At 33.7% G+C, this 25776-nt stretch overlaps 1 protein-coding gene across 8 annotated transcripts in view; it reads left to right on the top strand.

Annotated features, from left to right (window-relative positions):
* Positions 1 to 442: 442 nt before the first annotated feature.
* Positions 443 to 25776, top strand: part of Rps6ka6 (ribosomal protein S6 kinase A6) — a 101698-nt gene continuing 76364 nt past the window's right edge. Inside the window, exons 1-2 of one of the 8 annotated variants that reach the window (XM_077107707.1) lie at positions 443 to 521; positions 916 to 981. In XM_077107707.1, the coding sequence (XP_076963822.1) occupies positions 937 to 981 (45 nt within the window). In that variant the 5' untranslated portion in view covers positions 443 to 521; positions 916 to 936. Of the gene's footprint in view, positions 522 to 607; positions 982 to 1352; positions 1445 to 1584; positions 1604 to 2612; positions 2723 to 25776 lie in introns of those variants that run through there. The other 7 variants (XM_077107703.1, XM_077107704.1, XM_077107705.1 and 4 more) reach the window with 7 other exon arrangements.

Below are 25776 nucleotides of genomic sequence, written 5' to 3'. Positions count from 1 at the left end.
TCCATTCTCTCCTGCCTCTAGCTTCTGGAAGGCTAGCGTCTACTTCAGTAAAATCCCCGCCCTAGTATTTGTCACTAAGTACTGAAATGGGCGTGGTTCTGCATATAGGACACCTGTTTTTCGTGAACCCCGCAAGTAGGTACTCCCGGAATCCTCCTCTAGCACTGACTAATCAAGCGCTCCGGAGGGTCCCCTAGTTCCCACATTCTTTTTGGGAATCCTCCCGCCAGCAAGGCTGCTCTGTAGTTTTAAGAGGGCCTGCTGAGCATGTGTAAAGATCGCCGCGCATGCTCCCTGAAGTGGGCAGGTTTACCGAGGCGATAGCAGTGGCTTTTACTACTCTTCACCCGCCTCCCCCGCCTAGCACGCCCCCCTCCCCTCTTTCCCACCCCCACCACGCGGTCCCCCGCATTCATCCCGCCCCTCTTTCCCACCCCCCTCACCCCAGTCTGGGGAATCTCCATTGACGTTCGGGTGACGCCGCCGTGCTGCCGCCGTGGGGGGTTCCAGGCGCCGCACAGGTAACGCCGCCGCTGCCGCCATATTGACAGAGCCGGGAGCGGGGAGGGGGCCTGAGGAAGGGGGTTAGCTGGGGGTTTGGGGGGGTGGTCACCGTCAAGCGGCCGTCGCGCCGGCGGCAGTGGTGTGCTAGAGCCAAGCGGCAGCTCTTGGAGAGGCAGCGCAGAGTTGTCTTCTCTATGGGAGCAGCAGTGTGCGGCGGAGACCCCCGGGTCCCAGCCTCTGAGGGACCCCGCGGCGAGGGCAGCGGTCGCTGAAGGCGGGGCTGGGGGTCACAGCGGAGACGGCGGCGGCAGCAGCGGGCCAGTTCAATAGACAGGATGCACTGCCGCGCTGGCGGTCCGCAGCTCCTGTTCGAGTGCTCCTGAAAGCGCGATGCTACCAATCCCTCCTCAGGAAGAGCCCTGGGACCAAGACATGGAGGTGTTCGGTGGCGGCGGCGGCGGCACGAACAGTGGCGAGGTTAGTGTGGTGGCCAAGATAGCCTGAAGCCAACTACCCTTGTTGCTACAGGACCCTAGTTGGGGGCCGAGAGAGAAAGGGCGTGGGGGAAGACAGCGGGGCTCCCAGGCAAGCCCTTTTGAGGCTGCAGGGCGGTGGAGCACGCGTTGTCCCAGTTGTGCCTTCCCTGGGGAGCGGGTGGGGATGAGGCGGCGGGCTCCTGTGTAGAGTGCAGCCCCAGCTGGGCCTCGGAAACGCCTGTCTCTCTGGCTATACCGGAGTTGTTGTGACTAAGTTTCTCCACTTTCCAACCCGAAGTAAGACTGGGGGACGCCGGGGGTGCAGTGCCTGACTTGGCGCGTCCCTCTTTCTCCTATGAGCTGGGTTTGCTTGCTGGGAAGACTTCAGGGGACCTCTGCGGACTGCATACGACTCGCTTTTAAACCCTGGGAGCTTTAGAACCCAGTACAACAAAAACACCAAGGTGACGAAGTTACCCTGGGGACATTTCTGCAGAGGGACGAGAGTTTCTTCATAACTTAGCTTTCTCGTTTTTTTTTTTTTTTTTTTTTTTTGGTGGCTTGTTATTATTTTTTTCACCTCAAGTAGAGATGAACAGTTGGCCGGGTTTATCTACATTCAGGTGAAGTTCTGCTGCCTCTTCTCATGTCCCCTTATTTTGCTGCCCTTTTCCTTCTCTCCTTTGCTTTTCCCCATTCTCAGTCCCCGCCCCGTTGGTCTGTAAAGGAAGACTTAAAGTGAACCCTAGCCAGCCTTTATAAGACGAATCTTTAGTAAGACTTAAGGAGGTTCAACCAAAATTTTGGTTCGCCTCTCTTCCCGCTTCTCTTCTGAAACTGTTCGTTTGGGCTTTGGTCAGCAGTGCCGCGAGAAATTAGATGTGCACAAGTACTTTGTTGTTATAAAAAGCGGGCAACATTTAAATATAAAAAACATGTCTGTCACAACAGAACATCAGATCCTTTTCTGGTAGATAATCAACAGCATATTACTCTGGAAGAAGCCACTATACACCTCCTAAAAATAGTTGACAAATGCCGAATTGATTACTAGTAGGCTATTTTAAGGTAAGATTTGCACTCCTGTACATCTCAAGGGTGCAACTTTGTCTTCAAGTACTTGCTCCATCTTTAAAAAAACACTTTGGACAGTTGTATGATTTTCTTATGGTTATCTTCTTCTGTTTTGCTTTCCTTAATTTTTTTTGCAACTAAATGGGTTAGATTACATGTTAGAATAACATGCAACAAGAAATATGGTGGAAATAAAATCAGAAGTACCCTGAAGTTGAACCCTTTATATTTTTTAGGAAGTATTTTGCTAGTGAACTAGGCTATACCAACATATGGTTTAACATTCTTCATCTCTTATGACTAGTTTATACTAAACAAAGAGGGGCTTAATTTCTAGACTATTCAAGAGTATATAAAACTATTTGTTTTATTTCATGTGTGTAATCTATTGATATAGTCTCAGACATTTTGTTGATAACAAGTTAAATGCTATAATATAAGGATGGAATGGGAGGTGGGGAGCCATTTGCATGTGTACTATTTATTATTTTAGCTAATTTTGAATGTAGCATGTTTTAAATTGTAATTATCACATATGGTTTTTTTTATTGTTTGCAGTATGTTTTAGGTATTGTAGAGATTTAACAATGGGTCTCTCTACCTCAGCAATTTGGAAAAATACTCAAGTGGAAATTGTTAATCCCTATGAAGTAAAACGAAAGGTGAAGGTAATGTGGTGAAGGTAGTATTTCTGCCTTCTTTGTCTAAAACAATTAAGATTGGTTAAATTTAGCCTTGTTGGTGACTTAATTAAAGTAGGTGAAAATTTAATGCTACATTTGAAAAGATACACTTAGTACTTAGAAGACATTTTGCTTTTAATGATATTCTGTTGATAAGAAGGAAATAATTTTACTTCCTCAAATATATATTTAATTTCATGTTGATGTTGGCTTTAGAAATGCTTGCTTCAAGTATGAACTTTACAACCTATAACTATTAGTTTTTAGGACTAAGGTGCTTTTATTATATAATATGCATATTTTAAATGTGGTAGAATTCTGAAAGAAAATGTAGGTAAGAATAGGTTAAATTTAATGTCAAAGGAAATAATTTCTGTCACTTTCTCTGTGTGTGTTGAATCCTGGTAAGATTAAAGATTATAGACACTACAATATATTTTGGTATCTCTTTCAGTATTTTGCCTATCTTACTTGTATGGGCAATTGTTAACCATTGACTTGCCATTCAGAAGTTTGTATATTTGCTGTTTGAGACTCTTAACATGTTTTTGCACAAGAAAAACTTATTATGAATAGTTACATTTTTAGATCAGGGCATAATAGAAGAAGCAGGCATAATGATGAAAAGCCTAACCACTGTTTGAAAATTTATCCTTTGGTAAAATGTGTCAAGGTTTTAAATAAGAAGTAGTTTGGTTCCAGTGAAAGATGGCAATGGGTTTGAGAAAGGGAAATATGGGCTTCATGGTTTCTGGGAAGAGAGTTCTTGGAAGAGGGGATATAGGTTAAGTGAGAAGCTCTGGTTTTCAGAGCTAAGGTACTATCTCAATTAGGTCTACTGGGAATAGGAACTTCAAAGGTTATCCCCCGACTCAGGAAGTTAGTTTTAGCTTTTGCCTGGATTCTGTCAGGATCACTGAAGTGGTATTACTTGAGATGGGGTGAGTATATGTCATTAGTGGGCTGTTTATGAAGTACAGACTATTTGAGTATTGTGAATGTTATACAAATTAGTTTCATGAGCATTAGAGTTCATGTACTTATTTTTTAAAAAATTTTTTGGTGAGGGAGTGCCTGCTTCTTTAAAGAGTAGTTGATTGTAGGGTTTTAAAATTGCATATCAGATAATATTAAACTGCTGCTTTTATATTATTTCTTTAACAATACTGCTTTTGTTTAAGGAAGTTAGTTTTAAGAGTAATATTATGTCACTGATAATACAATTCGAGATTAAAGTTACAAACTTTAAAAATTTAACTAGGATAGCAACTCTTTTGCAGATTGGGGAAAACAACTGAAAGTTTAATTTTATGTGACCTGGTAGTAATAGAACAGAGAACATGTTCTTTTGAGGCAGATAAATCTGTTCCAAACTCACTCCCATACTAGCTGTGGGATCCAGTGTATAGCTCTCTGAACTTCAGTTTCTTTATCTGTAAATGGGAGAAAAATATCCTCAAAAGTTTTAAGTAAAGGGAATGCAGTGTAAGTTTTTATACACTTAGCAAGGTGTTTTGTACATGGTAGGTCTCCATTAACAATAGGTCCTTGTCTTTCCCCACTAAACTATGAATTTTTTTCACTTATATTAAAAACGTTGGGATTTAGATATCCCCAGGATCCCTCACTAATGGAAAGTTTTTTTTTTTTTAAGACCTTCTTCATAAATATTACCATTTCATCTAAATATATTGGAGCTCTTATTCTGCACATTTGTAATCACAAATAGGGTGATTCAGGAATAAAATATGAGGTTATATTTAGGAAAACTTTGAGGAATATGGATAAACAATTTCATTATTATAATTGGGCAATAAAGTGTTTCATTGATTCTTTTTTAAAATTTCTATTTGGAACTCTTGTTATAGTAGGAATCATTTATTTCATTGTATTTATTGAATATAGGCAATGCAGTACACAGAGTTATAATGTGAAATGCCATATTAAAATTACATTACAATATATCATTACATCGCAAAACCCCACCCTACTCCTACAGGTTTAAATTCAGGTGAGCTAGGCAGGATTGTGTATAAATTATTATCAAAAAAGACACAAAACCATCAATAATTGGGTTAGAATGATGGGAGTGGTTTAGAATGAGTCTGTTAAAGCCTTGTGAAGGAAATGGAATTTGAGGGCATTATGGAGTAGTAATATTTTGACAGAGATTGAAGGAACATATTTCAGGTAAACGGGAAACAATATAAGCAAAAGCATAGAGGTGTTCTTGGAAGAAGGAAATATGTGTAATATTGTTCAAAAATGTGATATTGTGAGAATACAAGTTTGTGGTGTAGAAGTGGGCATATGGTACAAAATGAAGTAAGAAATGTAAAGACGATACCCAGATTTATGGAGCTTTTAAAGCCAGTTAAGTGTTCAGTTATGTCTTATAATTGGGAGCTATTGAAGGTTTTTGAGGGCAGGAATGACATTATCAAATTTGTGCATTGAAAAATAACTAATGATAGTGTGGAGGATGGATTGTAGTAGGGGAGATACTAAAGGTGGGGAATACCAGCTATGAGGTTATTGTGTTAGTGGAAATAGTAGTGAAATTTTTGAACTAGAATGGAAGGGGTAGAACTATGAACAAGAGGAAAGACTTGGCAGAGGTAGACTAATTAGAATTTAGTAACTGATTATATGTTGGGGAATAAGAGGGAATAATATATAACAGATGTGTGTGGTGATAGGAATTAATTTAATTTAACATATATTTAATATGTGTCATTATGTTTGTACTAGCCACTAGATTAATAAAATGATAAATAGATCTTTGTAGCACAATAAGATAAAAAACCAATGTAAACTTCCCTCCTCTTTAATATTATCTTGTGCAATAACAGATCATTCAATAAAGATTTCTGGTCATGCTTGGCATGCTTAAAATCTTTTCTATTAAAGGAGAATGTACTTATTACTAGCTAGAAAATTTTCATGTTTTTTTTTTTTTCTAATCAGCCATGGGTATAGAGTGTTGTTTAGTGTACATAGGTACAGAAGTGACTAGTTCTTCTTTCTGGAATGTGAAAAAGAGAACAGGGACATCTATTTTTCTTGTACGATTTTACTAGGTTTACTAAAAGCCATCAAATTCGTCCAAGTCTGTCTTTCTTTAAGCTAGTCTTGTCTGGAAATATTCAGGTCACTTCATCTAGGGCAGGGCCTCTGTATTATACTATCTTGTATATTCATCAAGAGAGCTAATCATTACTTCCATCTGTGGTACAGTTGCTTTCTTAGACCATATTATTTCAAAATTACCCTTCTCATAGTCTTTTTCATCTGTAATTTCAAGAAGGAAATCAGTATTTTTAAAATTTTCTTATAATTGTTTCCTTGGTTGGTGATATTACCCTATTTAGCAGCAGTTCTCGAGAGTTGGTAAGCACATGGAATCTAGAGGTAAGCCTTTCAGTACTTTGTAAGAATTTGTCATATAATGTTTACTCATTTATGTTATTCCTAAGGATTATATATTGTTCTTGCTAATAGTTTTTCTTTTCTTGGTAAACTTTATTTTCTTTTTATTTGTTTTTAGATGGGAAAAGAGTTGGACAGGAAGGAGATTTAGAGCCAAATGTCATCTGGCTTTTGTAGATGATAGAGAGATTGTCTGAAATATCCTGAAGGCATTCTTTGTGACTGATTTTACTGATAGATTTTAACCTGTATCCATACATTTGAAGTAGTTGGTGCTGCTATATATGAGATATAGAGAGTGAGTGTATGTATTACTTAATGTCTTGCTTCATTTCATTAAGTGTTTGGTATAGGAAATAAAATCAGATAACAAATGCTTGATATTTAGGGTGTAAGGGATAAGATAAAGTGATAAATGTATGCAAAGGGTGGAGAATGGATGTGCAGTATGAAATAGAACATAGGTAACTAGGTTCTAGGGGTTTACTAAATGTTTAAATATAGTTATTATAAATTTGGCTTTGAATTTCCTTGGGCAAGTATTGTGCTAGTATTTCTCAGCTCTGGATGTATATTAAATTAACCTGGGAGTTCAAAGAATTACTCCTGCCATTGCTCAATTCAAAGATGCTCAAATTAACTGATATGGAGGGGTCCTTGAACATCATTCCCCACAATTCCCCATAATTTTGATGTATAGCCAGAGTAAAGAAACCACAACTGTAGGGCAAAGCCAAAAGAGAAATCATGTAGTTCTCATTATTGAGCAAAAAGGAAAAAAAATATCAGTTTCTCAGCTAGCAATTAGGAAAATAAATTTGTATGTTTTATTATGTTGTTGTTTTAAGATATGACTGGGGCCAAAAGAGGTTTTTGAGCTGTCTTGTATGCTCATGCTGTTTAGTTAGAAGAATTTTCTTTTCCGTAAGAGTAAAAATAAAATACTAGTGTCCTAATAATTTTGATCTGGTTCAGCCCCCCAAATTAGCAGGTTAATTAAACTGTGTACCTCATTATTAGCTAAGTAAGGGGCTAGTTACCATTTTAAATAATAAATATTCCATTAAATCTCTAAACAAAAATCCCAAAGGCCATGTGTAATTATCATTATTTTAGAACTTATCTGCTTCTTGAATAAAATGGTTAGGGACAAACTTTAAGAGCAAATATAGCAATCCTACTATAATTTTTATATCCCCAAATACACTGAAATTCATTCCCTCTTAAATATATCTAAACTTGAGAAAGACATGGCATTTATTGAGCATGTAGCATGGAACAGACACTATTAGATACTTCATATAGATTATCTCATTCAGCGTTTTCACTCTTCATAACTGCTCACTAAGACAAATGGACCTTTTACACATATGAGAAAGAGGCAAATCAGTGAAAGGACTATCTGGAAATTGAAACTAGATTGCTTTAAGTCCATGCCTTTTCCTTTTTTGCATTGCAGTCTTCCCCATAAGGATAACATTGAAGACAAGGAGAAGACATAGATAAGTTGTTGGAAACCATATCAGATATGCTGATTCAATAAACATGTGTCTACTTGGTTTAAATAAAAGTCATTAATATCCCAGCAATCCTGTATTCTCTTTTGTTTGTTTTTGGGGAACATGGAAAAACTTAATTTAAAGTTATAAAAGTAAAGGACCTAGAAGCTCTAACATATTGTTAAAATAGAAAAGTAAAATGCAGGGATCATTCTACTGGATGTTAAGTTTACCATGAAACTACATTGAGACAATGTGGTATTTGTCAAAGGATACACACAGATCAAGGAACAGAATAGAGAACTTAAAAGTGAACCTACATAAATATGCTCAATTAATTTTTGAGAAAAATGAAATTAATTGGTTAAGATCATTTTATAAATCTAAAGATTATTTAAGGGGGAAATTTTCTGTCTCAAAATGAGAAAATTAAAAAAAATATATATTTACTGAGTATTCTGGGGAAAATCTTATATTAGTATTTTGCTAGTGTCAATTACACAGTTGAAAGTAGCTATAAAGATATGAGTAAGTAAAAATGGATTACAAATTCTAAAAAAAGTATGATGGATAAGAGAGTAATTATGGGTGTATTAAATTACTCAGGATGAGAGTGAATAAAACTTCAGAAAACAAAGGAAAAAAAATTCATAAGTGGACACGTGGACCAAATATCAAATTTTAAACAACTTTTATTTTTTCTTAAATGCAGCATTAGGAGGGAGAGGTGGCGTATGTAAAGAAGAAATTTTACTAAATGAGAATAGCCAAAGTTCAAGAGTGAAGGAAAAAGAAAAAGTTATTAGGTCTGATATAATGAAAGTCCTTTATATTCATGTTTGTTGACCTGGGGCAGCTGCAATCATAAATGAATACTGGCTGAAATAATTTCATTTCAAACTTACATGCGTGTATACAGAAAACCACATATTGATTAGTTATATACTGGAATAGAGATGATTTTGATTTTATACTTCATTTTACAAATGGAGATGTTTAGCTCTAGACTTTCTGGCTCAATAATTAAATATTTATTATGTTTATCATATATAGGGAATTTGTGTAACAGTAAATGAATACTTATAAGACCTTTTCAAGAGAAGCAAATATGGATGTTAAAAAAAAGGATCATTTAGTAATGTAAGATCTGTACACAATGTTAGTTTTATTTATTTCGTATAGTCCTTGTCCATGATTTTGTGTCAGGTCTTTTATTACTGCTCTGCATTATTCTGTTGCATATATTTAATATAGTTGGTTTATCCATTAATCATATGAAGGACATTTGGGTTATTAACAGTTTGGGGCAATAATCAATGAAGTCATTATATGAATTTGTAGATCTTGGTTTGAAATAACTTTACATTTGTCTTGGGTAAATACTTAGTATTACTGGAGTTGCTGTGTAAGAGTTCTTTTTTCTCTGAATTCTTCTTTTTAAAATTACCTTATTCTAATTAGGATCTTAGTCTTGTGGATGTAGATGATGTTGAGATAAATGGCAGTGTATTCATATATGTATATACAAAATTTATGTCAGATTCACTCCACTGTCTTAATCTTATTCCCTCTCCTTTGACATTATTCCCCTTTGTATAATCCACTCAACTTCTGTTCTTCCCCTTCCAACATTGTTACATGTTTGTATCTACATATTAGAATATTCTACCATTTTTTGGTGGGGGGAATTGACTTATTTCAATTGCATGATAGTCTCCGATCCATCCATTTATCCATGAATGTCATTAAGTTATTCTCTTTATGCCTGAATAATATTTCATTGTGTATATAAACTACATTTTCTTTATCAGTTCAACTGTTGAAGGGAACCTAGGTTGGTGGCATAGCTTAGTTATTGTGAATTATGCTGCTGTAAACATTCATGTGGCTGTGTCACTGTAGTATGCTGATTTTAAAATCCTTTGGATATGTATAAGGGAGTAGAATAACTAAGCCAAATTATGGTTCTATCCCTAGTTTTTGAGGAATCTCTGTAATGCTTTCCATAGTGGTTGTAATTTGCAGTCCTACATCCTTGCCAATATTTACTGTTACTTGTATTCTTGATATTTCCCATTCTCACTAGAGAGAGATGGAATCTCACTGTAGTTTTAATTTGCATTACTTTAATTGCTAGATATGTTTAACACTTTTTACATATTTGTTGATTGTTCATAATTTTTCTTTTGAGAAAGTTTGTTTAGTTCATTTGCCCATTTATTGATTAGGGTATTTGTGGGTTTTTTTGGTGTTAAGCTTTTTGAGTTCTTTGTACATCCAGAAAATTAATGCCTTATCTGAGGTGCAGGTGGCAAAGATTTTCTCCCGTTCTGAAGGTTCTCTCTTATACTCAATGGTTTCTTTTGCTGTGAAGAAGCTTTTTTAGTTTGATACCATCCCATATTTTTAATTTTACTTTTTACAATTTAGGAGTCTTGTTGAGGAAGTTAGTTCCTAAGATGACATGTTGGAGTGTTTGGCATCTATTCTAGTTGGTGCAGGGTTTCAGGTTTAGTACCACTTCTGTGATTCAGTTTGAGTTGAATTTTATGCAGGGTAAGAGAGAGGTGTTAAATTTCATTATACTACATATGAATTTCCAGGTTCTAGCACCATTTGTTGAAGAGGCTATCTTTTTTTCCAATGTATATTTTTGGCGTCTTTGTCTGGTATGAGATAGCTGTATTTATGTGTGTTTGTCTCTGGTCTTCTAGTTTGGTCCAGTGGTCTTCATGCCTGTTTTGATACCAATACCATACTGTTTTTGTTGTTATAGCTCTGCAGTCTCATTTAAGACGAGGTGTTGTGATGCCTTCTGCTTCACATTTCTCACTAAGGAGTTTTTTTTCTCTATTTTGGGCCTCTTAATTTTTACAAGTGGATATCATAACTGATTTTTCTATTTCTATGAAGATTGTCATTGAAATTTTGATGGGGAATTGCATTGAATCTGTATATTGCTCTTCTTGATATGGCCACTTTGACAATATTAATTCTGGCTATCCAAGAACATGGAGATCTTTCCTTCTTCTAAGATTTGCCTGTTTCTTTCTTTAGGGTTCTGTAATTTGTGTTATAAAGGGTTTCAACTTTTTTTTTTTAGAATGATTCTTAAGTTTTTTTTTTAGACAATTGTGAATGGGATAATTTTCCTAATTTCTCTTTCAGCATATTCTTCATTGGTGTATAGGAACACAATTTTTTTTTTAATTTTTTTAATTGTAGATGGATACAGTACCTTTATTTATTTTTATAATGGTGCTGAGGATTGAACCCAGTGCCTCACATGTGCTGGGCAAGTGCTCTACCACTAAGCTATAACCCCAGCCCAAAGAACATAGTTGATTTATGAATGTTAATTTTATATCCTGCCACTTTGTTGAAATTATTTATGAGTTCTACAAGTTTTTTGGTAGAGTTTGTTGAGTCTACTAAATGTACAATCTTCATCAGCACACAGAGATATTTTGAGCTCTTCTTTTCCTATTCAAATCCCTTTAATTTATTTCTTCTAATTACTCTGGCTAGAGTTTCAAGGATGATTTTGAATGAAAGTGGTGAAAGAGGACATCTTTTTCTTTTTCCAGATTTGAGAGGGAATGATATCAGTTTTTCTCCACTTAGAATGATTTAGGCCTTGGGTTTAACTTATATTGCCTTTACAATTTTGAGGTGTGTTCCCATTTTTCCTTCTTTCTCTATCATTTAAATATTATTGGACACTGTATTTTGTCAGATGTTTTTCCTGCATCTTTTGAGATAATCATGTGATTCTTGTCTTTAAATCGATTTACATGGTGAAATACATTTATTGATTTCCATATATTGAGCCAACCTTGCATCCTTGAGTCGAAACCAACTTGATCATGTTGCACTATTTTTTTTTTTAAGAGAGAGTGGAGAGAGAGAGAGTGAGAGAGAGTTTTTTTTTTTTTTTAATTTTTTTTAAAGAGAGAGAGAGAGAGAGAGAGAGAATATCCCAATACTTATTTTCCAGTCATCGGCGGACACAACATCTTTGTTTTGTATGTGGTGCTGAGGCTTGAACCCGGGCCGCACGCATGCCAGGCGAGCGCACTACCGCTTGAGCCACATTCCCAGCCCAATATTTTTAATGTCTTTTTGTATGCAATTTGCCAGTATTTTATTACATCTATGTTCATCAGGGATATGTGTCTGAAACTTTTTTTCCTGGATGTGTCTTTGTCTGATTTTGGTGTCAGGGTGATACTAGCTTCATAGAATGAGTTTGGAAGCATTTTCTCCTTTTCTATTTCATGGAATAATGTCAGGAATATTGGTATAAGTTGTTCTTTGAAGGTATGGTAGAATTGTACTGAGAATTCATCTGGTCCTGGGATTTTCCTTGTTGGTAGGCTTTTCATAGCATCTTCAATTCCATTGCTTGAAACTGATTTGTTTAAATTGTCTGTGTCCTCCTGATTTCATTTGCATGGGTCATATGTCTCTAGAAGTTTGTCTATGTTTTTAAGGTTTTCTGATTTATTGGGTATAAATTTTCAAAATAGTTTCTGATTGTCCTCAGTATTTCAACAGTGTCTCTGGTGTTATTTCTTTTTTCATCCTGAATTTTAATAACTCGAGATTTTCCCTCATTCTTTTGGTTGGCTTGGCTAAGTTTTTATCAATTTTATTTATTTTTTTTTCAAAGAACCAATATTTTTCCCATTATTTTTTTTTTAATTTTTGTTTCAATTTCACTCATTTCTGCTCTGATTTTAATTATTTCCTGTGTTCAGCTGAATTGGGTGTGGATTATTTCCTTTTCTAGGGCTTTTAGATGCAGTATTAGATAATTTATTTGATGTCTTTCATCCTTTCAATGAATGAGCTCAGTGCTATGAACTTTCCTTTTAGAACTGCCTTCTTAGTGTCCCCAAAATTTTGATGTTATGTTGCTATTTTCATTTACCTGTTTTTTTTTAAATTTTATTCCCGATATCCATTCACCATTCACTGGTGTGTTATTCACTCTCCAGATGTTTGAGCAGCTTCTATTTTTTAATGTTGTCATTGCTTTCTAATTTTATTCCATTCTGATATGATAGAATGCAAGGTATTATCTCTTTTTTTTTTTTGTATTTGTTAAGAGTTGCTTTGTGCCCTGAGGTATATTCTATTTTAAAAAATGATCCATGTGCTGCTGAGAAAGAGGTTGTATTCAAACTTTTTTTTGTTGTTGTTGTTATTGGGGATTGAACTCAGGGTACTCAACCTCTGAGTCACATCCCCAGCCCTATTTTGTATTTTATTTAGAGACAGGTCTTACTGAGTTGCTTAGTGTCTTGGTTTGCTGAGGCTGGTTTTGAAAGCAATCGTTCTGCCTCAGCCTCCCAAGACGCTGAGATTACAGGTGTGTGCCACCATGCCCGGATGTATTCAAACTTTGATGGATGAAATATTTCATATATGTCTGTTAAGTCTAAATTAATAATTGCATTTTTTACTTCAGTTTATTTAGTTTTTGCTTGGAAGTTCTATCCAGTTGTATGTTAAAATTGCCCAGTATTATTTTGTTGTGGTTCATTTGATTCTTGAAATTGAAAAGATTTTGTTTGATGTATGTTATTTCATTATTTGAGGCATAAATATTTACTATTATTATTTTTTTGTTGCTGGATAATACCTTCAGTAGTATGAAATGACATTCTTTGTCTCTTCTGAATAACTTTGACTTGAAGTTTACTTTATCAGATATCAGGATAGAAGCTTCTGCTTGTTTACAAATCCATGTGAATGATATTTTTTCCCTCCTTTCACCTTCAGTCTGTGGTTTTCTTTGCCTATTAAGTAAGTCTCTGGGAGAGAGCATAATGTTGTGTTTTGTCTTCCAGCCTGTGTCTTTTATATTAGTTTCTCCTTTGATTTACTATACTTCTAGTGTAGTTTTTTCCCCCTGTTGGTTTTCCATTTTGTTTTTTATTCTGCTTGATGAACTATTTTATTGAGTCCATTGAGTGTGTTTAGTAGTGCAGGCTTTCTTGTGAATTCATTTAACTTTTATCATGTAAGGTTTTTATTTCCTTTTTAATTCTGAAGCTTAATTTTGCTGAGTATAGTAATCTTGGTTGGAATCCATTTTCTTTCAGAGATTAGTATATATTATTCTAAGACCTCCTAGCTTTGAGGGTCTGAGTTGAGAAATCAGCTGAGATCCAGATTGGATTCCCTCTAAATGTGACCTGTTGTTTTTCTCTGGCTGCCTTTAAAATTCTGTCCATATTCTATATCTTCAGCCATTTTCGTAATAATGTGCCTTGGTGTCGGTCTGTTGTTATTTTATATTTTTGGGGTCCCGTGTGCCTCCTATATCTGGCTTTTCATTTCATTCAAAAGGATTGGGAAATTTTCAGATATTATTTCATTGAAATATTTTTCATTACTTTGGGTTGTATCTTTGAGCCTTCATCTATCCTAATAAATCTTAAGCTTGTCTTTTCATGTTATCCAATATTTCTTGGAAGTTCTGTTTATTGTCTCTTAACATCTTTTCTCTGTTGTCATCTTTTTTTTTCAAGAATATATATTTTGTTTTCATTGCCTGAAACTGTCTTCCAAGTGGTCTAGTCTGCTAGTTATGATTTTGTAATGAATTTCCCTAATAGCAAATGTTACTGAGCATTTTTCCATACACTTATTTGGCATACACAAATTTTATCTGGTGAGTTGTCTTTTCATATTTTTGTAATTTTTTAAATTGGGCTTTGATTTCTTATTGAGTTTTGAGAGTTCTGAAATAAGTCTATCAAGTATTAATTTACATTTTTCTCCCATTCTGTGGCTTACATTTCATTCTCTTAACAAGGAGTAGAGGTTTTTAATTTCAACAATGTCCAGTTTATCAGTTTTATTTTTATGTGAATCTTGCCTCTGGTATTATAGCTAAGAAATCTTTCCCTAAATACATGTTCACTAAAATTTTCATTCATCTTTACTCCCAGAATTATTTTTAGTTTCATGCCTTAGTTTTTAGGACTCTAGTCTATTTCCAGGTAACCTTTGTATATGGTCGACAGTATAGGTTGAGGTCCATTTATTTTTGCGTGAATGTCCATGTGTCCACTTGTTTTCAAACCATTTATTGAAAAAAAGTCTGTTCTCCATTGAATTGCCTTTGTAGTGTTATAAAATTTATTTTATCTTTTTGTCATGTATATATGTTTCTCCTCAAAAAATTAATGAATTATATGGAACTTTAAAATTTACACTTACTGAACATAGGTATATGGTATTAATACTATTTTTGGAATTATTTCTGATAGAGATTAGTGCTCTGATTTTTGAAAGAAAATAATTTCTGTTGTACATTTTCTCTGTAGTCATTAATTCTTAACACATTAAGGTGATTTTTCTTATTTACCTTTAAAGATGAGGAAAAATAAAGGTGCCAGAATTTCTTATCTTTTTTTCCCCTTTTTTGGTACTGGGGATTGAACATAAGGGTGCTTAACCACTGAGCCACATCCTAGCTCTTTTTTATATTTTTATTTTTTTTAAATTTTGAGACACAGTATTACTCAGTTGCTTAGGATTTCACTAAGTTGCTTAGGGCTTCAGTAAGTTGTTGAGGCTGACCTTGAGATCCTGCCTTAGCCTCCTAAGCCAAGCCACTGGCATAACTGTCATATGCCACCACACCGGGCTAAGGTATCTCTTAATGTGGATTTTTTCACTTTGAAATTATGCTATTTTGTTCATCCCCTTACCCATATCTATATAGTACCCCTAATAATTTATTTATCTCTAGTAGAGGGTGACCTGTTAGTTGCTTAGGGCTAGACATGAAAATTACCAAACAGAACAAACTTTAGCAGACACTCTAGAAACCATTATTTGCCAAGGAAGTGGAATCCTAGAGTGTTAGGATTTTGTTAATCATTATAAACATTGACTTATTTTTGCTATTTAAAAAAATTATTTCACTTTTTTAAATTGACAAAGTTTGGATATTCCTATGGGCGTGTGTGTGTGTGTGTGTGTGTGTGTGTGTGTGTGTGTATTTGGATTATTTCATTCTATTAGGGACAATTTTGAACAAAGGAGAAAAAGGGGTGGGCAACTCTGAAAAGAACAAGTACAACATTTTACTTCATTGAAACAATTCAAACAGGAAAGTAATTTGAAAAATCAAGCATTATTCTTGTTTTTGAGTACCTGGTACTATAAAGTAAACTGTCCTAAGTTTCTTATTAAACTTTATTGTTTTTCCCTCCAAAGGTAATAGTAAAGGAAGCATTACTTGGATTATGTTAAAGTAAAGAAGTTAGCTAATGCCATGATTCAAAGCTTATTAGTAAGGTATTGAGATTTAAAAATTGAATCTATCAAATTATATTAAAAAAGAAATGTGACCGCTTCCTACATTTTAAAATATTTCTTTAAGAAATTCTATCATAAAATTGACCTGAAAATTAATTTATGAAATGTAATAAATAGAACACCAAATGAATTTTTTTCATTCCCAAAACTTCCCCTTTCCCTTATATCCCCCTCTCCCTGTTTCCTTTTCTCTACTCTACTAATCTTTTCTATTTATTTATAGTTTTTTGATTACTGCATCATAGATATCCATAAGGATCAGATTTACTGTGGCATATTCAGATGTGTACTTAGGAAAATTATTCAGATTCATTCTACCATTCTTTCCTTTTCCTGTCCCTCCTCCCTGCTTCTCAATCCTCTTCCTTTACTCCACTGATCTCTTTTCTGTTTTCATGGGAAACAAACCCAGCCACCTTTTTCTTTTTCTTTAGTTTGATTTAGCAAACCCTAGGAAATTATTTTGTTATAAGTTACTCAAAATTTATAAACATGTCTCCCTTATATTGCATTTTGTTAAAAATAATAATTTTATATCATGCAAATAAGATTCAAGTATGAAAAGTACAATATTGAAATAGTAGCTCTCTATAAGTCCAAAATTCTTGGTTTTTTTAAATAAAACTATAAATTGTAAAAAATAAGACAGGAGTAAAATTATCAGTGTTATTGATTGTAGAGGTCCAATAAGTTGCAGCAAAATATGTCTGGATGCAACATATAAATGAAAAGAAAATATTTATATTTTTACCATTTTACGTTATTATCTGTAGTCTTTTCTCCTTTCCAAATAGAAATCCACATCCTCTATAATGATGTACTTGAGTCAGCCATTCTGTGCAGTCACCACTTGTGTATGTTTAAAATCACCTTCACGTGTTCTCTTCTTTCCAGTGATCCCATAATAAGTAAAAGATGTGTATTCTTTTTGCTTTTAACAGAGAAAGACATTAGTTCTGTGACAAGCATTTAACTGTTCTGTGAGAAGCATTTAACTTCTTGCCTTTCTATCAAAGGAAGTATGAGAATATTGGGCTAATTAAGTTGATTATTATTCTTTGATTTAAAGAAAGAAATATAAACACTTTGTTAGCCATCTCAGATCCTTTAGACACTCAGGACAACATAGAGTATAAAAGGAGATGTTCTGGAGCTAGAATACCTGAGTTCAAATTCTGGACTCTTATTTACTGTGTGATCTTGGACAAGTTACTTAACTTCTCTTACTTATCTTACTTGTTCTAATGATACAATGGGGATAACGGTAGAACATAATACATATAAAACAAACGGAAGAGTACCTTTTGCATTGTAAGCACTCATAAAATATTATTACTTTTAAATGTGTCACATCTCAAGCCAAGTTATTGAAGGTTATTAACAGGTTTTCATATTTTAAAAAAAGAGAATACCATGTATGTACACAGGTTGGTGTTTATGTGTATTCCATTTATATCCTATATAATATATGCATTCTTTGGAAGCAAAGTTATTAAAGGCATAAGTTGTAGCCCACATGAAACTGACCAGAAGGCTAGTGCATTGGCATTGGGAATACTTTGGAGCTATTCAAAACCATTAAAGCCATTAGCTCTGGTTTCAACTAAGCAGAGTAAACAAATTCCTGCTTGAATAGAAATCCAGGAAGCTGCTTTTCTGTCATTCAATCAAAGTTTTTAAAAAGTCAAATGTTCCACAAATTCCTTCTGGTGTGTACTATAGAGATACGCTTAGTTCAACTCGGTAGTAGTATAATAGTAGTACAATCACTAGTCCTTTCTAAAGCATAATGATATTTGGATTGGTTTTAATTGATTCTAAATATTATTTTGCATGCATTTGTTTACCAAATAAATATCTAGTATGTGTAATGTAGGGTAGTTACTTCATAGAGTTGATTTGATTATTGCTCCAGGTTTCTGCCTTGATAACTGAGAACCAATTAACTATCTACCCATTCTTCTGTAATCTCAAGGAAATGTTGTAAATGGAAGGATAATATATAACAAATTTAGATTTATATAAGGCTTTTAAAAAATACTTCTCTGAGGTGTTAATGTTTTAATTCATGTGGAATTACTCATAGGTTTGCTGATTGATCTTTTCTACCATTTAGATTCTTTAAAAATATTAGTACCTGATTTCCTCTTACTTAACTGTCAAGAAAGTATAGCCTAAGGAAAAAAAAAGGTGTTCTTGCACATGCCTACAATCCCACCTACCAGGTACTCCTGGAGATTTAAGCAAGAGGTTCACAAGTTCAAGGACAGCCTGGGCATCTTAGTGAGATCCTGAGACCTTGTCTTGTCTTAAAATAAAAAGGGCTGGGGATGTAGCTCAGTGGCAGAATATGCTTGGGTTCAATGCCAGTACCAAAAAAAAAAAAAAAAAAAAAACAAGGGAAAGTGAATAAGCCTCAGTATATATGTCAATTCAATTTATACTTCGATCTTGCCTTACATAGTTCCCCTTACTCCTAGCACTAGATTATGGAAGTTAGAGAGGGTTTTTTATATTTGGGCATATACCCCTCTTGATATTTTTTGGTGTTTCCTATAGTCATTTTTCCCACATGGGGAAGGAAACTTACTTTTGCTAATGCATTGGTCTTTTAAAAATATTAATATTTAAATAAGTTGCTTTCAATTTTTGATCTCTTAGGTATCTTGGACTCTCAACATTGATATTGAAATGATGAGGTTTCTATGTGGCTGGTTTTTACCCTAGAAGTAATGGTAGTTCCTAATTCATTGATGTTTGATTTTGTATATTCCATATCTGGTTGCTAGTATATATTGAAATTATGGCATGAAATATATATGGCTGTAATAGCAATAACAGAAGTTTTAAACAATTCTGATTGTTATTATTTTCAAAATGAAGTTGTTCATAACGTGGATTACAATATGAACAGTAGTTTATGTGACTTTTCTTTTTGAGATGGGGTCTCACTGCATTACCTGTTTGAGGTTGAACTACTGTTCCAAGTGATCCTCCCATCTCCAGCCTAGAGAGTAGCTGGAACTACAGGTACAAAACATATTTTGACCCTTTTATTGTGGTACTGGAATCAATTCCAGTGTCTTGTATCTAGTAGTCAAGTGCTCTATTATGAGCCACATCCTGATCCCTATATAAACAAACCTTGGGAAACATGGGCTTAGTTAGACAACATAAAGCTAGCTGACTTTAGTCCTTTTATCTAAACTGTTAGGCTCTAAGCTTCAGAAAGCTTATTAAGAAGCCATATAGCATGGTCATTTTTTTCTAGAAATAACAGCATCTCTGAAGATAGACAGTAATGTTTGTATTAGGGTAATATTTTCAGAGCTTATCCAGATTGAATAAATTTTACAACTTGGGTGTCATTGTCTTTGAATTTGAGAAAAACAAGTCGTCATCATCATTTCAGTTTTTACATTCTAACTGGTGTGCTTGATTTACTTTGTATTAAATATTATTAACAGTACTATGGTTCAAATAAAATATTTAAAATGATTTGGCTGAATTATGCCAATTCCAAAATGTGAGTTAAATATCCTTATCTATTAGTCTTTTATTAAGATTAACAGCTTCTAAATCTGTCAGCAAGATAAATTCACAACTTTAGGCCAACCAAATCTAGTTGTCTTATTAGCTTTAAAAATGCATTGAAAAACAAGAATTTGCGGCTGGGGTTGTGGCTCAATGGTAGAGCATTTGCCTAGCATGTGCGAGGCCCTGGGTTCAATCCTCAGCACTACATAAAAATAAATACATAGATATATAGATAGACAGATAAATACAGGTATTGGGTCCAACTACAATTGAATAATAAATATTAAAGAAAAAGAAAAAAAAAACTAGAATTCACTTTTCTGGCCACTTTTTAAGAAAAAATTACAAAGGTATAAGGAACACTGGAGTAAAAATAAGTTGAAAATACTGGTTGAATTTTATGAAATACTGACTATATTCTAGATATAGCAATATCCTTTGTGGACTGTAACGAGTATAATCACACAGAGTAAATAATTTTAATTATTTTTCTTTCTAGGTCAACTTGATAATTTTTTGTGCATATTTTTTATTTTATTTTTTTTTATTTGTTTTAATTAGTTACACATGACAGTACAATGACCTTGACATATCATACATTTGAATCAGATGGGATATAATTTCTCATTTTTCTGAGTGTACAGGTTGCAGAATCATATTGGTAATGGAGTCTCATACTTTTTAGTTTATGGTCATTAAAATTGTATAGTTAGGCCAAGGAATGTTAAATGTTTTCCAGAAAGGGCCAAATTATAAATATTTTAGATTTTGTGAGCCAAGAACTCAGACCTCTGTCTCATATTCTTCATCATTTTAAAAAGAAATCTTAAAAGATGTTAAGGAATAGTAATAGTTCTTAGGAACAAGCCATACAACAATTGGCAAAATTTAGCCCATGCTCTGAAGTATAGACAAACAGCTTTAGGATATAGTTTGAGAAGTTTATACTAATCTTGCTAACCCTTTGAAATTATTTCATGCACATTCTAAAATATGAAGAAATACTAAGATACATTCTTTTGAAAAAAATCTTATGACTCATCCAAACTCTGCATTTTAAAAATAATTTTGAATGAGCTGGATTCCTGTTGGCTTTTAGAATTTAAAATTAAGAGTCAGAAATGATAAGCAAAATGACTTACTGAAAATAACTTTATGAAATTAGCTTTCAAAGTTGCTTTTAGACATTTCAAGTAAGAAAATCTAAGGAAAAGTATGCAGTTATTGAAGTTATTTTATAAATTTAATTCATTTAGATTCCAAATTTAGTTATTATTTTACGTAAATATTTTTCCAGGATGTCTTATTTTCTATACAGTATGCTAGATCTTGGGATAGCAAAGAATATAAGGTGTGATACTTTTTTAGGGAGCTTATAGTCTGATAGATGAATAAGATACTTAACAAATAAGACAGTGTTTATTCATTGATGTCTGTATAGGGTAAGATGGAGGAAAAAGGAAAGATTTGTAATTGAGTCTTGATTTTCAAAAACATATACATGACTCAAAATGATGAATATGTGAAAGATCATTTATATTCAACTTTGACTCTGTTTTTATGCCTGGATATGAATATTGACTTTTTTCAGCTAACTCATTGTGTAGCAAAACTCATAATTGCTTTTAAATACATAAAGAATAAGTCTGGAGGCTATATATGCTTTCCCCATCCTTAGATTCTCTTTAAGAGACAACTCTATCAGATTGACTTGAAACAGAGTTGCTATTTCTTTCTTTTTAAAAATTATAGTTGGACACAATACTTTTATTTTATTTATTTATTTTTTTAAATGTGGTACTGAGGATCAAACTCAGCATCTTGCACGTGCTAGTTGAGTGCTTTACTGCTGAGCCACAACCCCAGCTCCCAGAATTGCTCTTTCTAAACTCTTCCTTGAAGCAGTGACAATAGTTAGGTGGGGGTGTTTCAAAAGACTAACCTATTGGGGTAAAATCTTTAAGAACTTAAAAACAAAATCATTACGAAAACTAGAAAGGATCAAAGTGAATCATTTTGCATGAAATTATAAATGCCATCAAATTTCCCGTAACAGTATATAAACTATGGAATTCAGTCTAAAAGATTGAAAAGGTAAATAGTCTCCTGGCGACCATACCTATTAATAAAAGTTTGAAAAAATTTGGTAGTTTAAAATTTAGTTCACAAATTGAAACCTTTATGTGAATGCAAAACAAAGCAAAACACCCCCTTCCTTATTTTTGGAAATGCCTTGCTAAAAGACTTAAAGAGAAATTGAGAGTGTTGTTAGCACAAAAATACACAGAGATGCTTATTTTTAAATCTCTCCAGTTTTTTATTTCTTTTTTTCTTTAGTACTGGGGATTGAATCCAGGAACACTTAAACACTGAGCCACATGCCTAGCCCTTTTTTATATTTTATTTAGACACAGGGTTTTGCTGAGTTGCTTACAGCCTCAATAATTTGCTGAGGCTAGCTTTGAACTTGTGATCCTCCTGCCTCAGCCTCCTAATCTGCTGGGATTACATTCATGCAACACCATGTCTGGCTTCAGTTTGTTACTCTTAAAGCAAGGGATATATGCAAGACTATGTATGTACCTTCCTGGGTTCCTTTGACAGATTCTTTACATGTTAACCGAAAATAATTCTATCATTATTTTAAAAGTAATCTTCTCACAAAATTATGAAATATTAAAACTAAAACAGTGAGGTCAGAAGCTTATGATTATGTAAGTTTTTATTTATAGTGTATTACTTTGTATACAATTAACATTTTTTGGTTTTATGACTTTTTAAAGTTTATTTTTAAATGACCCATAATGATTATACATACTTAAGGGGTATAGTATGATGTTTTGATACATGTATATTTTGTGTGATGGTCATATTAATTAACATATCCATAACCTTAAAAATTTATCAATTCTTTGTAAAAGAAATGTTCAAAATATTTCTGAATCAAATATTATTAACTGGTTGTCTGCTAACAATAGAACTTATTGCTCCTATCTAACTGTAACTTTGTCCTGTTGACTAATGTCTCCCTATCCTTTCATCCCCTGTGCACTTCCTAGCCTCTAGTAACATTATTTACTCTCTCCCTCTTTAAAATCAGTGTTTTAAATTTCACTGGAGAGATCATCCTTCATTTGAAAATCTGAAATCCAAAATGGTTCAAAATCACAAACTTTTTCAGTGCTAACATGATGCCACAAATGGAAGATTTCATACCAGACTTCACATGAGACACACTAAAAATCTTTTAAAAAAAAATTTAAATACATGACAATAGTAGAATGTATTACACTCATTATTACCCATATAGAGCACAATTTTTTCATAACTCTGTATATAAAGTATGTTCACGCCAAATTATGCCATTATACATTTACTCTTTTTTTGCATTACAATTCTTAATACACATATATACCACAATTTTTCATATCTCTGTATATAAGGTATATTGACACCAAATTCAAATCTTCATACATGTATTTTGTATAATGATGACCATCACATTCCCCCATCCTTGTTTTTCCCCTTCCCCTTCCCTTTTCCTTCCACCCCTCTTCCCTATCTAGAAATAATCTTCCTCCCATGCTCTCCCTCCCTACCCATTTTGAGTCACCCCACTTATATCAGAGAAAACACTCGGTAAAAAAAAATTATGTTCAGGGAGGTGCGGATGTAGCTCAGTTGTAGAGTGTTTGCTTAGCATACCCAAAGTTCTATGTTTGATCCTTAGTGCTGCATGAAAAAAAAATGGGTATGTCTATAAAACATACATAAAACAAATTTTGAGCCTAGGTTTAGGTTCCATCTCCAAGATAGCTAAAATGTATTTGCAAATTTAAAAAAAGAAAAAGAAATTAAAAATAATTCCAAAATCTCAAAAAATCAAAAATCCGAAACTCTTCTGGTCCCAGACATTTCAGATAAGGTTTAGGACTTAGCTTACATTTGTCTTTAGATTTGTGCCTGGCTTATTTCATTTAAGATAATGACTCCTAGGCTCATACATGTTGCCTCAATCAACAGGATTTTATTCTTTTTTTATGGCCAAATGGTATTTCATTGCGTAAATATACATATTTTCTTTATCTTTTGGTGGACATTTAGATTAATTTTATATCTTGACTGTTTTGAATAGTGTTGCAGTAAGCATACAGATGCAGGTATCTTTTCAACCTACTGATTTCATTTCCTTTGGATATATAGTTATGCGCTACCCAATTATGTTTTGATCAGTGAAAGGGCTGTGTATATAATAGTGGTCCTGTAAGATTGTGTTTCCTGGTGATATTTTACCCACCATGGTTTTTGTAAGAATACTTTATGATGTTTACACAATGAAGAAATCACCCAACAGTACATTTCTCAGAACTAGTTACAATGATTAATTAACACATGACTCTATATACCCATGAGTGGGATTGCTGGATCATATGGTAGTTCTATTTTTTTTTAAATTTTTTGAGAAACCTCCATATTGTTTTCCATAGTGATGGTACTTTCCTTTGGTGATATTATTAACTAAAATACTTTTTTTCCCGATATTCTGTTTGTTGGCAGAAAAACATTCACACATCATTCATTTACTGAGCATGTGTCAAACACTGTGCCAGCTGCTTTAGAAACATTATATTAATTTCAACAACAACTCGATGTTGCTTATTTCAAAGATGAAGAGATTGACACTAAGAAAGTTTAAGAAACTTTCCCAACGTAGTAAAAGTAGACCTATAGAATGTGAATCTACTTCATTTGGATCCTAACGCACTGATTTTTTTTCCATGATACCACTGTAGTATGTCTGCTTCAAGAATAAAGCACATTATTTGCCCTTAAGAAGGTTAAATCTAGATACCCATGGCTAGAGTTTTAACTTTCTATTTATGTGACTAGCTTATTTCACTTAATATAATCTCTTCAAGGTTCACCCATGTTGTTGTATGTTAGATTTTTCCTTTTAAATACAGAATAATATTCCATTGTATGAATGTACCACATTTTGTTTATTCATCTTTTGATAGTCAGTAAATGCTTAGGCACATTCTAGCTTTTTGGCCATTGCAAATAATACTGCAATGAACATGGCTGTACAAGTACCTCTTTGACATCCTGCTTTCATTTCTTTTGGATATTTGCCCAAAGTGCAATTGCTATATAATATGTTAATTGTTTGCTTATTTTGAGGGATACCTATACTGTTTCTCATGGTAGCCATACTATTTTACATTGTCACCAATACTATACAGAGGTTCCATTTTGTTAGAATGTATTTGAAAAAGTAAACTCCATGATATGTGTGGGGTTAATTTTTTGTATTCTATATTTTGCCTCTTATAACAACAAATCTGTGCGTTTGATAATTTATGTTCAGAGAGATAAGATACTGAAATATCCCTGATTATTAAAAGAGTGTGAAATAATGTTCTTTACAATGTACTTATTAAGTTAGTAATTGATTTCTCAGAAAGCAAAATTAAAGGGCAAATGTGTGACTTCTCAATCTCACTAATTAAAACAAAAATTAATTAGGTAGCCCTGTTGGTCAAATATTTTAACACAAATTTAACTCTACTATTTTTCCTAGGTTACTTAGTACCATGTAATTGACAGTTTCATATCTACAAAATGAGAAAAAGCACATAAATTTAATAAATATGTATTTTTGAAAGTATTAACATGTAAAATTTTTTCCTAGAAACTCTGTTTTGGGTGATAATTTTAAATCACTGGTATTTTGTCCAATAATATTAATTGTATTAATTATCTGTTGTTACCTTACAGTTCACCACAAATTTAGAATATTAAAACAAAACACATTTATTATCAACAATTTCAGTGGGTCAGGAATCTGGGTGTGAGTCAGCCAGGGCCTCTGTTTAGTCACACAAACCTGTAATTAAGGTTTTGGCTTTCCTATATTCTTACATAGAGGCTTGCGTGGGGAAGGATCTACTTCTAAACTCCTTCAGATTCTTGGCACAATTCCTTTCCTTGTGATTGTAGCACTCTGAAGGCTCTGGGTTCTTGCTGGGTGTTGACTGCAGGCTGTTCTCAGCTCGTAGAGAGCTGGCTGGAGTCCTATATTATATGACTACTTAAATATAGTTAAAAAGGGAAGTCTCTAGAGACCTTTATGATATAATGTAATCATGTAAGTGGAATCCCAACACCTTTGCCATATTATTTTGTATGGAATCTAGCCACAGGTTCTGTTCACACTCTAGAGGATGGAGATTA

The sequence above is a fragment of the Callospermophilus lateralis genome, chromosome X (genome assembly GCF_048772815.1).
Source record: "Callospermophilus lateralis isolate mCalLat2 chromosome X, mCalLat2.hap1, whole genome shotgun sequence".
NCBI lineage: Eukaryota > Metazoa > Chordata > Mammalia > Rodentia > Sciuridae > Callospermophilus > Callospermophilus lateralis.
Note: the sequence above shows the minus strand (reverse complement) of the source record. Positions and strands in the feature narration are given on the sequence as shown.